The sequence below is a fragment of the Episyrphus balteatus genome, chromosome 3 (assembly GCF_945859705.1).
Source record: "Episyrphus balteatus chromosome 3, idEpiBalt1.1, whole genome shotgun sequence".
In the NCBI taxonomy this organism is placed as follows: domain Eukaryota; kingdom Metazoa; phylum Arthropoda; class Insecta; order Diptera; family Syrphidae; genus Episyrphus; species Episyrphus balteatus.
The window spans coordinates 66,864,664-66,882,644 of NC_079136.1; the positions used below are offsets into that span (position 1 = coordinate 66,864,664).

Consider the following 17,981-nt stretch of genomic DNA (forward strand, 5'->3'; position numbering starts at 1 on the left):
AAGTTATTCTACATTAACATTATTATTTTATATTTCGAAAAGTGTGGGGCTTATGTCCCAGTTAAATAAAAAATATGTTGGGCTAACGTCACACTCAAGTGGGATATAATTCTTAAATTAAATGTCGTCCCACTCAAGTGGAACATAACACCCAAAAATAAAGAGTGTGCGTTATGTCCTTGGGTCTTATGTCCCTGCGCCACATTTTTATCACATCTTGAAACTTATCTAGGTTAATGAATAATTAAGAGGCATATAAGAGCCAAAACTTTTTTGGAACCTATACCTCGATGGGATGGACATAAGTTCCTAAGTTCCAAATTGGTATGGGAGCCATTGTGCCCAAATAAATTTGGGCCTTATATGCCTTTGAAAATAAGAAAAAGGGTAACATACCGGTTAACTTGCGTCTGCTCTTATGCTCACTTTTCTAACATTCGGCCTTATTTCTCAGTTGGGACTAGGCGTTTTTTCACTTTGACAAAGTGCAATAAGGCCGAATGTTGAAATTCGGCGTTATTTCGCTTTTGTAAAGTGAAATAACGCCGAATTTTGGAATTCGGCGTTATTTCGCTCGGCGTTATTTCACGGCACCGAATGGTATCGCAAACAGAAAAATATCTCGCAAGCTTCGTTTTGAGCACCTTTTCACACATATTCTCTTTGCGAGTAGTTCGAAAAGTTAATCAGTATTCAATTCAGTATTTACTCATACAAAATACTGCTTATTGTCTTAGCTTGTGTGGTTTGAGATTTGCGAACACGTAAAATATAGACAAAACTGCTTCGCAAAAAGAAGAAATACTTCGCAAACAGTCTGTAAACGCGAAAACGTCTACAAAGTGGTTTCGCAAGCCGAAGAAATATTTACTTCGCAAGTACATTGATGGCTAGTTTTACTAATTCAAACTGACAACGCAGCTGAACTCGGACAAAAAAAATTTGAAGCGCACTTAATTAACTGCACACCGTAACTAATCCAAAAAGTCATCCTTAAATTGAATTATACACGAAAAAGAATGAATTAAATTTTGTATTTAAATATAAAAAAAAAAACCTTTCACACATCTAAGACAACTTCTTTCCATAACATGCACATGCATCCAGAAGAAGAAGTTAATCATGTAGTTTATACTATAGCAAAGCTGATGTATCAAAACGACTTGCTTGAGAAGAGAGTATCATCAAAACTAATGACCCTAAATGCTAATTTGCATTCGAGACTTTAGCGCGCGGTCATGCTGCGGGAACACGTTGGTTGTTGTGTTTTGGGGCCGAAATCGTTAAGCAGCAGTAGTTAGCTGTTGTTCAACGCACTCTTGATGGTAGTTTTTGTTGTTTTTATTTTTTTTTTTCTTGTATACATTCTTGGTGTGTGGTGGGTGACTAAGACCTCTGTGGAAAAAAATAAGCAGAGAAAAGAGAAAAAACCATGGAAGCGGAAATGATGGATACATTCTCTCATTTTAATAACTTTGAAAAAAAAAAATATATTTTTTTTTATAAAGTAAAAGGAAATGACTATACCACCACAACACTACATACTTACCTACTTGCTTCTTAAAAATCTTAAGAAATTTTTATTTTTTTTTTATAATGACAACAACAAACGAAAAAAAATTGCAAATGTGCTTGGTTTTTAATATATGTAAACGAGCGAAATAGCAAAACAAAAAAATATAAACAAATCACACACACAACAGAATTATTGTTGCATAAGAATTATTTCGGAAGCCTCTAAGTTTTGAATTAAATTTAATAAATCAGGTGGTCAGTGGTGTAGTGCAGTTAATGATTATTTTGTGTGGAATTAAAATAAAAATTGCAAAAAACAAAGCAAGAAAGACATTTGATGGACTATTTTACGACTTTAAAAACAAAATTTGGCAAAACTCGTAGAATTGCTATGATAGATGGGAATTTAATGAATATTTTACTGAAGAAATGTTAAGGAAATAAATAATATTACATACATCATCTCTTGATGTCTTGAAATATTTCTGAGAAGTAGCAGTAAGGAAGGCAATAACCAAGGAAATAAGGGCCCAACTTTCAGTGAAATTTCTATTTCAAAGCATTTTGTGAGTCTTGATATCAAGAAGTTGAAGTTTTTTTTTAAACATTTTTTAAATTTTGGACCTTAAAAATTTTGTCAGAATCCTACCAAACTACTTTTCAATAAATGGGCCTTGTTTACTATTTTTGTAGTCCCTGGAGATAAAAAAGAAGCTCTAACTGAATTAAGATGAAGATTTTGAATTAGGACCTCAACAAAGAGACCGCAAACGACCAAAGTTTGCTCTCATATTAGAACTGTAGAGCTTCACGAATTGGCTCTTATATCCTTCAGACCCCTTGTTTTATTCAACCTCATGAACGAATTTAATAAAGCTTTGCATACGAGTTTCTTGACCAGTAATCCTTCTAGCTGTAAAATTTGTGTAGACCCTATGAGTTAAGAATTTTAGAATCTATGAGTTAAGAAAAGGGAGTTTCTAAGGTCAATGTTAGTAAAAAAACGTATTCCTTCTATTTCAAAACCTTCCCTGTTATTTTGTAATTTTAAGACCCTATGAGATTGGCACGAATCAATTAAAACTTGAAAGTATTTTCACAATGTTATCGATAAAAAAATCTAAGGAATTCTTCAGACCCTAGGGGCTATGGGGTTCAGACCAAAAAATTAATAAAGAAGAGGTGAACTTTCATGTATCAAAGAGAAAAAAGTACTTATTTTCTATTTGAGACCTTAATTGGTTATTGGGTTAAATTTTTCAAGACCTTATGAGATTTCATCCTCATATTTAAAGGAATTTCAACAACAATGTCTGAGACCCTATGGTCTTAAAAAAATAATGAAAGATAAACTTCCAAAATTCGTCTTAATTTTAGGATACAGAAACCATAGACATGTATTATTTTATTTAAGATCCTAATGTTTTAGTTAATCAAATTTGTTTTGACCTCATATAAGGTCTGGAACCCATCGTTCAGGCCCTATGAGATAAAATCCAAAAATTTAGAAAAAAATTCTCAGTTTCCTATCGAAAATTGCGAAAGTATAAATTTCATGATCAGTTGGCATTTCCCTTGACGAATTATTATTAAGACCTTAAGATCAATTTCTTAAAAATCTTCCATAGTTGAAATTATTTGGAGCTCAAAACTTTCAATAAATTTTCAAAGTAATCGATAATTAGCAGCATCTTTTCAGACTTAAAATATTAAACAAATTATTAAGACCTCAAGCATTATTGCTTATAAATTATTTAACAAACATTTCAGATTCGACTGTCTAACAAAAAATAAAAAAAAAAGAAAACAATAAAATCAAAACAAAATCTAATTTTAAATAATAAAACCTACCTTTTTTAGATTTTAAATAAAATTCAAATAAATTAAACTTGAATAAATAAATTTATTAAATAAAACTTGATTTTTATTTTATTTGATTTTAATTTTTTCTTCTTTCTCTTTTTTTTCTAATTTTATTTACAGAAGGCCGAGAATGTGTAAATTGTGGCGCCACATCAACGCCATTATGGCGAAGAGACGGAACCGGACATTATCTTTGCAATGCATGCGGATTATATTACAAAATGAATGGACAAAATCGACCACTAATAAAGCCAAAGCGAAGACTGGTAAGTATCTACAACGAACTGTGTGTTATGTTTTTTGTTAGGGACATTCTTTTAAAAATATATATCTCTACCCTTAGGTCAAATTCTTCCAAAAAAATTGACAAAAAAGGTTAACAACCTTTATTCTAACGCGACACAACCCTTTTTTAAACGTCTGCTATAACTTTTCGATCTCGCAGGATACCATCTTGCTTGTGTGTTTGCAAATTTATAGCTCGCAGAACTGAATTCCTTTCGAATATAGCCAAAAGGGCGTGTAAAGTTGTATATTCGTCAATTAAAAAAATATCAGACCTCTATTTTTTATCCAATTTATAAAATTCTCAAAAAAAAAAAAAAAAAATATTAAAAAAAAATTTTTTTTTTTTTTTGTGAAGAAAGATGAGAACTAACTTCGAAAAGGAGCCTTCTTAATTACACAAAACAAATCATTAGAAAAAGAATCCACAGAAAGAACCCAGAAAAAAAATCTGAGAAAACCTTTAGCTTAAAGATTCCCCCCATATAATCATCATAACGTTTTGTTTGTTTTCTTAAAAAAAAAAAAAAAAAAAAACTATTCAAAATCGATTGCCTGCACGCGTGAGTTTTATGTAAATTTTGTCCATCTCCAGGGTGGTTTTCTTCTTCTTTCGTCTTTCTAAAAGACATTCATTGAATTGGACATCTCAAATGTCATAATAGTGTCGTCTGTCTCGACGTCTATACAACATTTTCTGTTTCCGAGAAAAATTCCAAGAGCGAACCTTCTAAAAAAAAAAAATCTGATTTCCCAATAAGTTTATAGGTATTCGAAAGTATCACATATGTGATAGTTTTTTGTTTTTGAATTCTTGGCGCCATCACCTCCATATCATCATATAACCATGAAAAAAAAAACAGGGACCCCAAATTGACACGAAAGATTATAGTGCGCCACAATATTAAGTCGAGTCTATTATATCTGGCCATCTGCATCTCTATTCTTTTACCTGTAAATGCATATCATCATCATATGGGGGCCCCTCCTCTCTGGTGCTTCTGATGCGACTGCTGGCTGCTGCTGGTTAGTGATTTCCATAAATTTCCTATCTAAAAACCTTCAGATTGAGTGTTAAACGGTGAACATAAATATTTAAATTAATTAACGAGGGTTTCACGACGAAGACGACTTGTGGTGGTACAACAGTGAACAATTTGAATGATGTGCAGCCATCTTTTTTTTTTTTTTTTTTTTTTTCATTTTGTATTTGTCGCCTGAACGAAGGAAGAAAGTTCCGTTGGAAGAACGATCGGTGGTGAGATGGTCAACCAACAAACAAAAAACTTTTGCACGGTTGGACAGCTCAGTTTGGAAGAGGAGACACATTTAACTTGGATTATACCCTCCTAATTACCATTCGAGCACAGGACCACATCCATCCATTGATCGCCTGAACGGAAGTCTTTCTTTTTCTTGTTCTTTTTCTGTTCGTTTGCTTGCTTTTGTTCTCTCCCCTTTGGAGACGCGATCACCGGGAGTCTCTTTAGACACAAATACTGGGTGGCAATTGAATTGATTTAAGGTTACATGGCATATTTCGGTTTCAAGTTTTTTTTTTTTTTTTGTTTATTTCTGCCATGGTTGACGCGTATCGCCATTGTTCGGCAGCTGGTTATTTTGCTACTGCTACTACTGTTGTATGCTATGCAACGCTCTGTGCGGCTCAATGATGTGCCAGAGTGCTATGCCATGGCCTCGCTCGCTCGCCGCGCCGCTGGTCTTTCAAGTTCGCCCTGTTTTGCTATATTCTTATAAGCCATCACAGAGGGCAGGCCATTTCGTTGACTTATTTCTTATTCAATGATAATTTATAGCTCACTTTAAATATATAATTTTGTGTTCGATTTGGTGGCCGAAGTTTGTATGTTCATGCCGCAAGAGGTCTCTTGCGCTGAATGGTGGTGACATTGATCCTTTTGTGTGCGAATTTGCCGGATTTTTTTTCTTTTAAAAGACCCAAAGTCTCGATATAAACACTAATAAAGTATCTTTTATGTGACACTTTGATGTCGAAAAGTATCTACAGGGGGGGCATCTCAATATCTTGCTCTCTTCCACTCCCTCCCTGTCTGTCTCTTATTGTTTTGCGAAAAAATTCCGCCAGAGGCACCTGTAATTAAACTTTAGAAACAATCACCATGGAGTTAACCAATAACAATAACAACAACAACAAAGGTTTGGCCGATTTGGTTTATGGTGGTTCTCTCACCTTGACTCACTTGGTTTTTATATAGGGTTCCTCCAACAACACAAACAAATAATATGCCCCAGAGGTGGTGGGCCATATCTTTCTATATAAGAAGGTTTATGCATGGTGCATTTTTTTCTGTTGTGTGATGGTGGGTGGTTCCACATGAATATGTTTTTTTGCCGCATGTTTCCACTCATGCAAAGTAAGTTTTTTTTTTTTTATTTTTTTCTTGTGGTAAATGTTGTAAGAAGCCGCAAAAGGCATTGTGTTTCTAATGAATGAAGTAATCGACAATGTATAAGGTGGTGGGGAAGAAAAAAAACATAAAACAGAATTTAGAGAATTTATGGCGAAAAAATTTAACATTTACTTTTTGAGTTACGATTTTTTTGTTCTAATTTTTGGAGTGAGGCAAAAACTCGAGTGTAAACTTTGTGTTAACAGAATACAGTGGTGCCCTAAGCCTAGCCAATTTTTGACTTTTGACTTTTGTTGGGAGCCATTTAAGCATTAAAATTTAAGAATTTTCTTTGTAATTTTAACTTACGCTCTCACTTTTTACAAAAAACTAGTAACAGTTTAGAAAGAGATTGTTTAAAGTGCGTTTTAAAAAAAAGTTGATTCCTATACAACAAAACCTTGTTGTCCTGTTGGGCGCCATTTAAGAAATCAAAATTAAGAAATTTGTTTGTGAAACTAATTTACTTTCGTGAAATTGATGAAAAAGGTCAAAAACAATATTACTAGTAACCTTCAGGTGTGAAATAAATAGTCAAAGTTTTGAACTATTAAGCATTTAATATTTGTTGGGCGCCATTTTAGAAATTTATTCACTACTAATCTTTATATTATTTACTCTAAGCTGTGGGTTATCAAAATTTTCGTTTCAGCTGTGATGCCCATTGCTTTCAACAAATATTGAGTTCCTGTTTTTTGTTGGGCGCCATTTTAGCACTTAAATGTAAGAATTTGCCTCATAATTTCGAATTATGTTCTAAATTTTCACAAAAAATCTTGTAAAAGTTAAAAATGGAATTGATCGAGATGAAATTCCGATTCTTATACAACAAAAATTAACAAAGTTGTGTTAATGTTGGGCGCCATTTAGGAAATAAAAGTTGAAAAATATGTACGTTAGTGACACTAAATTACTTTCATGCAATAGTCCAAAAATAATAAAACAATACCCTAAGTGACCTTGAGGAGTGAAATAAATACTCAAGGTCTCAAATTATTTCCCTTTTAATTTCTGTTGGGCGCCATTTAAGAAATTTCGTTCCCGGTTCCAGCTTTATAATCTTACTTTAACCCTTGGGAGCTCCACAACGTTCGTTTTGAGCTGTTATTCTGTTGCTTTCAACATGTAGAGTTTAAAAAAAAATACCTTATTTTGCAAAATATTGAGTTTTTGTTTTCAGTTGGGCGCCATTTAAGTATCTAAATTCATTCTTCATTTTTAAGGCTTAATTTGAAAATTTGACCTATGACAATGAATATACTTCACTCTCATCGTTGAGACTTAGAACTTTTTGAACACTTTGTTCTCATTAAAAACTTGTTTCCCAAAATTCTATCAACACACTAAACCCCAGCCAGCCACTAGCACACCCTAAGAAAAAAAAATCTTATAATTAAAAGTTTCACCTGTCTTATGCGTTTATGTCGCCTGCCTGCACGAGGTTATAATTGTGTGACAAAAAAAAGTTACAAAAAAGTAAAAAAAAAAAAACACTAAAGCAATTCTCCTTGGTCAGCGCCACGACATGTTCCATGACCCAAAGTCAATTTACAATAGTACCTATACAATAGTTAGTTTTTTTGTTTTTGTTGTTTTATACCTTAGCGGCAAGTTCAAGTGGAATATAATCTCCCCAAGAGAGTGACGGTGGAATTAATCACATCTTGGCATTATAAAAAATCATTTTCTTAAATTAAAAACAAAAAAAAAGGTGACGCTTTGTGTTATCGATCGCGACGAACAAGCTTCTCTCAAAAAAAAAAAAAAAAAAATAATCATCTATTCGTTTGACGCCAACTTTTAAACACAACAATCCTGTAAGAAATTAAACTCGTGACTTTTGTGTCCAGTATACTTACAAAAAAAAAAAAAATAATAAAAAAGCCCGTCCCAAGAATATCTGCAGCAGACAATATGTCATAATAAGGCACCTTTTATAACACTGCACATTGTCGGCAGCCAGCAACTCAGTGGCGATATAATGGTGAAGCAAGTGGCAATAACTACCGGCCGGCCGGTGTGTGCTGTATATACAAAAAAAAAAAAAAAACCGTACCTACACTACAACTTAACTTTACATTATTCGTAATGCATGCAATTAGCAGTGATTTTCCCACAATAAATATTGTCATGTTGCATATTCATGCGGTCATCGATTCACGGCGATGCAATAACCCATTCGCGTATAGTTTATAGTATACAATCAAAGTCGCCACAAAGTTTGATGCCTCGTGTTATTCATGTTTTGCCAGTATAAATTAATTAATCGGTAAGTTTATATCGGCAGGTGTGCTCGCGTTGGTTATACCTACAATGTGACATTGCCTCAATATTATTCAATGAATATTCGAATGGATGGACATTCTCTTTTTGTATTTTGACATTTAACAATGAAGATCTTCATTGTTTACTTCATTAAGGAGAATGAACCATGACAAGGAATTTGATTATAAAGTTAATTTGAATATATGAACAACTTTTCAAAGTTTTTTATTTGTTTTTTTGTTGGGCGCCATTTAAGAAATCAAAGTTCAGAGACAATCAGATGCTTTCTTATATTTGAGAAAGATGTAAAAATACAATACAATCAATGATTATTGAGATGAAATTATGACTTAAAGATGATTTTTTTTTTAACTTTTGATTTGTGTTGGGCGCCATTTAAGCATTTTTTAGTTAAGAATTTGCTTGGTAGTTTCAATTTACGTTCTAACTTTTTACAAAAATTAATAAAATTAAAGAAGAAGATTGATTGAAGTGAAATTTTGACTTTTATAAAACAAAGATAAGATATATGAGTTCCAGTTGGGCGCCATTTAAGAAATTAAAGTTAAGAAATTTGCTCGCGACACCAATTTACTTTCGTGCAATTGAAGAAAAAGCGAAAAACAATACTCACCAAGAACGAATAAACACTTAAAGTTTTGAACTATGAAGCTTTCAACTTTTGTTGGGCGCCATTTAAGAATTTTGCTAACGACTCGCTTTAAAAATCCTTTTAAAAGCGCTGAAAATGTCACAATGCTGTGTAATAAATTTAACTTAATGAGGGAAGCATTAAAATTACAAATATAATCTTAAATGGTCCAAAAATTGATTTTCAAGCTAGAATTATTGTACATCAATGTCTGCATGTGCAATGTGCAAGTATTTAATTGAAAACCTTAAAAAGTAATTTAAAAAAATAATCTAAATTATTTTCAGTTGGGCGCCATTTAAGCATTCATATGAAAGAAAAATCTCAGCATTTTTACATTTTTGAGTGAAAAGAGCTTTGATTTTTTTTCCAATCAATGAAAAGAAAACTAAATTATTACTGAGAGAATTTCTGTTGGGCGCCATTAATGAAACGAAAAGACACTTTTTTGGATAATAATTTGTGGTTAAAAAATAGCTTGAAATTTCAACAAGTACGAGTTCAAGTCACGGCTTTCTTGATGTGTCTAAAAATCTCGACACTTTCATTCTACCCCTTAATTCTTTCTCCTCTATTAAACTTCTTCTTTTTTAACACCATTGAACCATGACAGGTGTTGTGACACCTTATAACTCAAAGAAACAAAAAAAAAAAGTTATTCATATTCCAAGTCAATTTTGACACTTTTCCTCGCCATGTTTCCATCTCCAAAACCATCACAACACCACCGAACACAACACACATTTTAAAACACTTGGGTCTGTTGAGCGCATGAATAATGTGTCATTCGATTCTGGCACTATATACATATCTACGCGTTCCTACAAACTTCACACACATATTGAATTGTAAATTGAATTATTAATGATTCAATCGAATTCATTGTAGAAACGTATACAAAAAAAAAAAATAACCACAACACCAAGAGAAAGGTCTAGTGTTGCTTATGATTATGATTGTTTTTGTTAGTGTTGTTGTTATTGCTGGTGATGGTTGTGCAGCGCGGGTGCCGCACCGCCATGCAATTACATTCATTAGCGTCGAATTCAAATTTTATGATCCAAAGTTTTAATGTATCTCTCTATCGTTTATATGCCGCTTCGCTTCGAAATGGAGAATATACAACACTACAAAAAAAAACTACCAACAACGATGACAAGTAAAGGGCATATAGAAGACCATCCGCAGAGACCTCTCTGTGTTGTTCTCTCTCTGTACACATTAAAAGTACTATAGGGCCTGGGTGACCATCAGGATAGCCAAGTCTGAAAAGTAATGGAGTGCATACATTAAAATTGAGTCGAAACGAGGCACGAAAAGTGTCATTAATATTTGTCACTAAACACACGTTCTCTACCAGTTCGATGGTTGCGCGCTGTATAGAAAAGGCATAGGCTCTCTCTGTATATATGACAAATCCAAGCTCGTATAAAAGTCCTTATAGTTTGCCCTTCCTTTTCATGAAAAGAGTAGGTATGTCGTATCTATCGATTTGCTTTCATATTTCATGCACTCTATTGTGTGTTTTGGACGAACAACCGACGGACGGTGGTGGTGTTGTATCTATCTATCTTTTCTATATCTAAGTATCTTTATATCTGTTGTTGGCTACTGCAGACATGAACATGCATTTTAATCGATAACAACAATTGACCACAAGCTCACTCGAGTATGGTCATATAGCTCAACCATCAAGCTCCTTTTGGTTGTAAGAAAACAATATACATACCGACACCTTTTCCTACATAGATACATTATATCTTTTTTTTTTAATAATAAATAGGGTTGTTCTTCCAAACTCAAACCTTCGGCAATACAGTAGCTTCGTCGTGAAAAGGTTTTTGGTTTTGCGGGTGTTTTTTTTTTTTTTTTTTTTTTGTAAGTTGGACTATGCGCGCTGCTGGTTGTGGTGGGTTGAATGGTGCTAAAGAAGTTGACTGATGATGACCACAGAATGGAAGCGCTTGCATGCTTAACGGAAGCTCGTATACTGGTGTTCAGACACAAAGTTATAGTCGGAGACGGTTCTTTTTGTTGTTTGTAAGAAGGTGTAGGGAATTGCCTTTCGTTTTATATTTTTGTTGTGTGCATGTGAAGTTATGAGCGGCTTTGATTGACTTTATGTACTCCTAGGTTCCGCTTTTGATGTGTGGTGGTCATATTGATTGAAATTAACTTTTAGTAGGGTGGTTAACTCGAAGCTTTTGATATTATTGTTTTTTATTTTTTTTGTTGGGCGCCATTTAAGTATCCAGCACTTTTTACAAATAAATGTTTGCTAAATTGAAAATCTCAAAATCTGCCAAGTAGGAACAAATGACAAACTTTTTAACAAATATTACCACATTAAGTGGAATTATTAAATTTTGTTCTTCGTTGGGCGCCATTTTTGAAAATTCGACACATCCAACAATTTGATTTTTCCAACTAAAAACAACAAAATGATCCAACTTAAAATAAACCAATTACTTTTTTATGAAAATTATCACATATAGTTAAAAACTATTGACATCTTGTCTCTGTTGGGCGCCACTTTTCCCACAACAATTTATTTTTCCTCAATTTAAAATCACAAAAAAAAGATGGCAAACAAAAACAAAATTTATTGACATTTTTCTTCTTCGTTGGGCGCCATTTGAAATTGCTACACTTTCATCAATCTAATCATTTCAACTAAAAACTTTAAAATGTTCAAAATAAAGTTTAATCAATGACTTTTTAATTTAAAATCAACGCATTTAGTTCAAAACAGTTGAACTCTTGTCTTTGTTGGGCGCCATTCAAGTTTTTAACTCTTACAACAATGTTTTTTTTTTCTCAATTTAAAATGCAAAAAGGGTGACAAATAAAAACAAATCAATGACTTTTGTAGGAAAACTATCATATAAAGTCCAAATTATTGAATTTTTGTCTGTGTTGGGCGCCACTTAAACATACAACAATTTTTAATCCCTTACTCAAGTAGCACACTTGTGTATAAATTGGTGTAAATTCATTAATTTTGGTGTAAAATTGAGAAAATTGAAAAAATATGGTGTATTTCTCAAAATTAGTGGTATAAAAATTATACCACTGTCTTTTCTGTACAAAATTTCAACATTTTTTTAAGATTCCGTGCAAAAAATACACCGATATTCAGTTGTTTTTATAATATACCATTAATGGTGCATAAAATTATTTGATTCTGAAATCAACCAAAACGGTTTATTTTGTACACTCTGTTTGGTGTAGGAAGGACACCCTGTGGACATAAAATTCACCAAAATGCATAAGTGGGAGACGCCATATTTTTCAATGGACGCCATTTAAAAATAGAAGACAGCGATTAATTATTTTATTAAAATAGTATATTTATCGACCTAATAGTCCCGCATTCTTAGTTTTTTCGATTCATTATAAAATAACTTTTCTTAAAAAAATGTAAGACAACATAAAAATTATAATTTTTGAAAAATGGATTCTTAAAATCGAAAAAAAAAATCATTAATTCACTGACATTTTTGAGGTGCTCGATTTTTAGAGGGGGTAGCATCTAAAATTAGTAGATAGAATGTGTTTCGTTTTAAAATTTGGCAAACAAAATCATATTTAACCATTGGTTTCTTATGGCAATATTATGAAAGTGAATAAAAATTCATTTTCATTTATTTCATAAGAAATAAAGAAATGGTGTGAATTACAATTCATCAAACTGTTTGAGATAAAAAATAAACTTTGGTTCAAATTTTAAATCAGAATAATTTAAATGGTGTATTTTATCAATAGATTTATTGTGTATTTTTCAATTTCAAAGGGATAATTTTCACCAAAAACAGATCATTTAATATACCACTAGTGCCATTTATACACCAAAATCGGTATATTTTTTTAACCACCGGAGTTTATTTTATACGAGAAAATGGTGTATTTTTTATGTTCAAAATGCATATCACGAAAGTGCAAAAAATACACCAAATATTTTGGTGTATCTTAGACTTTTGTGCTACTTGAGTATCAAGAGTAGGAACATGCCTTTGCAACTGACAATTGAATTTGCTATCGAAATAGATACTCCTTGTAATTTCAAAATCCACTTCAGGATAGATCCAAAAAGTTTGTATTCTGTTTTCAGTTGGGCGTCATTTAACGATTTCTTACAATTTAGAGTTCTTCAGTTTAAGATCCCAAAATATAGCATTTTTAAAACAAATTGATCACTATTGAATGAAAACCATGTAAATTTATTGAGTATTTTTCCTTGTTGGGCGCCATTTAAGCAACGGAATTATTAAAAAAATAATTTCATATCTTATTTAAAAAACAAAAATGAATGAAAAAGTGAATTGAAACCTTTCTCAAGATTTCTAGAACTTTATTTCCATTGAGTGTGTTGACAGGCGAAAGATAGAATTAACAGTGGCGCAGAAGAAGTTTTATTTAACATGCTTTTCTGTTTGAATCAGTCATCATTTTATGTCAATATTGTATTTCAGAACTCGTTTTGTCAGAACTCAAGTCATACTTCCTCATTCTAAATCATAAATTGATTTGATCAAAAAATATAAAAAAAAAAAAAAGTATCGGTCTAAACATTCAACCTTGCGGCACTCCAGCCATATCATGTCTACGGCTGTCAATATGATAATCTACCACCATATTCCGTCATGTGTGTTATTTTTTTTTTTTTTTTATTTGTACATACCAATTTAGTTCGACGAGAAAAACGACGATGTGCTAATGTTTAAACCACATCTGTTACTAAATAATACTGATTAAAAACTCAACTTTATAAAAAAAAAACTACCTAAAGATATATACCACACACACCTTCTTCTCTATAAGCCATTGCTTGCAACACAAAATGCAAACTTTTCTGCATTTATTGTATAGTCTTATAGAGAAGTACGGTGGATACCTCAACATTCTCAACCAACAAAAGTAGGCCCAAAGCATAAAATACACAACAAAAAAAAAAGAAAAACAACAATGCAGAGAAGAAAAAAACATGTTGCCTTGTTCATTATGTTATTGGCACGCCCAACTTCTCGAGATGCTCTCTCATAGTATACCTATGTACTTCTCTATCTATACTTTTTTTCGTTGCTGCTGTTGTTGTATCTTTGTGTAAACTCTAATTTCAGATATCGTTAACTTTTTAATTGATCAGCCACAAACACACGCATAATAAAAATAAAAAAATAAACAAAAAAACGTTTTGTGCATCTTCATCGTCGTAGTTATCGTCGTCGTAGTCGTTTTCGTTGTCGTCGTCGTCGTCGACATCGTCATCAGCATCAACATCGTTCTACATCCTCATCGTCATCATTCTCATCCTCGTTGTCGATATAATACAAAGTGCAAATGCAGATGATTGCTCCCCCTTTCTACCTCCCCTTTTATACTTGCTTAAGCTGCATCCTCCAAAACAGTCTTCCCAAAAAACCTGCTGCCTATAACCAGCCACGGAAGAGGGATATTCCAACCTTACCTTCCTTATATTTTCACGTTACAACCCACCAAAACCGACATCAGATTGAAAATATCGTTTCAACTAGGTGGATCCTTATAAGAAAAAAAAAAATAAACTTGATACCTTGGGAAATTCCCACGATCAACGAATTGATCGATTCTTATTTTAAGGTTTTAACATAAAGTCTTTCTCAAAAAAAAAAAAATCAAAGTTCGTCGCTCAGCTCTTTTGTTTTTTTTTTTATTTTTTTTTTTTGAGAATGAAATAGTTAATCAGCAAAAAAAATGTGCTTTCCTTAATAATATTTTGCCTTGCGCCATATGGAGGGTGTATTGATTTTATTTTTTTTTTTTTTATCCTTTCTGCGACTCCGCATATCCTGATTTAGCTGTGTGAACAGAAGTTTGCGTGAAATTCCTTCACAATTTAAAAAAAGATCCGCCTTAGAGGTTTGTTGAACTACTTATACACCAGCAATCTAATCTAGATTTTATTTTTTTGTATTTATTTTACGAGTACAAGATTATTCAAAGGATACGGTTAGGGTTTTTTGTGTCCTGATTTTGCACATTGCACATTGTGTGCATTTACAAATATATGTATTACGAGTATATACAAAAACTGAAGAAGGACTTAACAATAAGGAGTTTCAGCCAGCGCAACAGAAAAACAACACATTAAATGACGACATCGGAGAAAGAGAGAGACAATAAATTTAATATCGAGTTTTTGCTGTAGAGGTACAGAGAGCACACACAATGAAAGTGCGGAGAAAGCAAAAGAGAATTCTGTGTGTTGTTCTTGTTTTATTTTGTGGGGTGAATAGTTAGCTAGCTATTCTGGTATATCGACCAATCATGTGACTCAAATAAAGGCACCCTAGCAACCCGTCGGAATGTGCTCGTAAGCATCCTTAGCAACCGACGAACGAACATTATTTACCACGCCCTGGGGAAATTTTCGTCCTTGTTTTGCTTTTTTTTTTCAATTTTTGTATTTTGTATAAATTTGAAAGACGCACTCTGTGTGTAAATATACAAACATACATAAAAAGACCACCCCATTTTGTGCACCTCTTTCAAAAAAAAAAAAAAAAAAAAAAAAAATAGAGATACTCTACTTATCCTGTATAGCTTTGGTCTTGGTTTTTATTTTATCCTAGTTCCGTCTAAAGAGGACTTTTTTCTGTTTTTGTTTTTGTGTGTTTTCCTTTAGAAATATCTTGTCATCTTAACTGTGTGGCATAATGAGTTGGAATTTTATTATCTTTTTTTTTTTTCTTTTATTCTGTTCCACTCTCATCTTTTTTTGGGTTATGCGCATTAAGATGCTGTCTTAAACATATATAGATTCATATAGAAAGGAAAGAAAAGAAAGGACGACCATAAGAATATCATCCCCCATCATCATCATCATGATTCACCCCTACACCCTTTTATCTCTTCTCTTACCCACAAAAAGCTCACAAAACGACCTAGGTCCAGGGGCCCCACGACAAAGACGATAACGACGACTATAGTATAGGTATGTTTGTATGTATACAAGAACGACGAGGACGATGACTATTTTGCGCAGACAATCTTTTATCTTGCGTGCCTTATCTAGCAAACATATTAGAGAATCAAAAAGAAATCTTTATATAGAAGAAGAGAGATGCTTTAGTTAAGATGAAAAAGATTGCAAAGGGCATTGCTACTTGCTTTTTTGGCATATATATATAAAAGTTATGTATGTAAGATTTATATATATGTACCATTTCCATAAAAAGATGTTAGAGAAGATACGACAAGTGTAAAGGTATGTAAAATAGATGTATCTAGAAAGATATATAGATACAATGGTAAGATACCGTTGGGTTTCCCCCTTTTTTTTTTGTGTGTATAAATCTATGTCGATTTGCCGACGGGATTTGTGTGTAGAAATAAAAAAAAAATAATAAAGAATTTTCAAGTAAGTTTACATAAGTTTAAGAGGCTTTTGTGCAAAGAATATTTATCTCTGTCAGAATTATAGATAGGTAGGTACCCTAAGTGTGGGATGAAAATTATGAACTACATTTTTGTGAGATATTTATAGATATATAATTAGGAATATGTAGATGATTTTGAGGTTATTTATGGCACCTAAGAAACTAGAGACAATTTTTGTTTATATTCCATTACCTTATTTTAAGCTTATCTATTAATATTTTAGTTTCGTTTTTTTTTTTTCCGTTGGGCGCCATTTAAGCATTCAGCACTTCTTATATTTAAAGTTTATTTTAATTATAGTTCTAAAATTTACCAAATATAAACAAATCAATGACTGGAGTGTGAAAATCATTACATTAAGTCCGAAATTTTTGAATTTTGGTCTTCGTTGGGCGCCATTTGAAAACTCTAGATTTCCAAAAATCTATTTTTTTCAACTAAAAACATCAAAATGTTTCAAATTAAGACAAATCAACAAATTTTAAATCATAAACAACACAGTTAATGCAAAACTATTGATGGCTTGCTTCTGTTGGGCGCCATTTTAACATATCACATCTATAACTATTTTTTTTTTTTCTCAATTGAAAATCCCAAAATTGTGCAAAATTTTATATAAATCAATGACGTTTTTTACAAAAACAACCAAATAAAGTACAAAATGAGTGAGTTTTTATCTGGTGTTGAGCTCCATTTGAAAATTTGACACTTCCAACAATCTAACTATTGAGGTCTTTTCTCCGTTGGGCGCCATTTTAGCATATAACACTAATAACAATTACTTTTTTCTCATCAAATAATGTCTTTTTGTAATGAAAACCATTAAAAAAATTTAAAAACTGTTGAATTTCTGTCTCTGTTGGGCGCCAAGTTTTTACTTTGTTTTCAGTTGGGCGTCATTTAAAAAAACGGCATTTAAAAAAGCAAGTTGGAAAACTCAAAACATGTCATTTAAAAAAAAATTATTCGCTATCGATTGAAAACCATGTAAATTTGTCATTGTTGGGCGCCATTTAAACAATGGAAATGTTTAACATATTATTTCAAAAATCCAATTTTGTTTCTTAATTTCATAAAAAAGAATAGAAAAGTGAATTTAGACCTTTCTCAGGATTTTTAGAACTCTATTTTCATTCAAATTAACACACCGAAAGCACATTTGGTGGAATATAGACATACATTTTTTATCTATACCATCGCATGAAATTTTTTTTTATTTTATATTAAAATTCATTTTTATTCAAATAAATAAATTCCTCAACACCAAAGACATCCATTGATCATGCATTTTGGTCAAACTTAACAAATATTACAAAAAAAAATATCAAAAATGATTGTCACTCCAAATGACAAAGATGAATGAATTAGCTGTCAAATAATCCCACAAACACCCGCAAAATTATACCTCTCTGATGCAGGAGAAGAATGATTAATAAAAAGGACAAACAAAATTGTATGCAATTCCCCACACGAGGTGTCTCAGAATAAAAAGTTGGTGGTTTTTGATCGATTTTAAGAAGTCCATTCTTAGAGGTTTCACTTCTCTGCAA

At 32.2% G+C, this 17,981-nt stretch overlaps 1 protein-coding gene across 2 annotated transcripts in view; it reads left to right on the forward strand.

Moving 5' to 3' along the window:
• The window catches only part of LOC129913636 (GATA-binding factor C), a 79,122-nt gene that overhangs the window by 45,799 nt on the left and 15,342 nt on the right, over nt 1–17,981 (forward strand). Inside the window, exon 4 of one of the 2 annotated variants that reach the window (XM_055992403.1) lies at nt 3,499–3,644. In XM_055992403.1, the coding sequence (XP_055848378.1) occupies nt 3,499–3,644 (146 nt within the window). The remainder of the gene's footprint in view (nt 1–3,498; nt 3,645–17,981) is intronic. The other variant, XM_055992402.1, reaches the window with a different exon arrangement.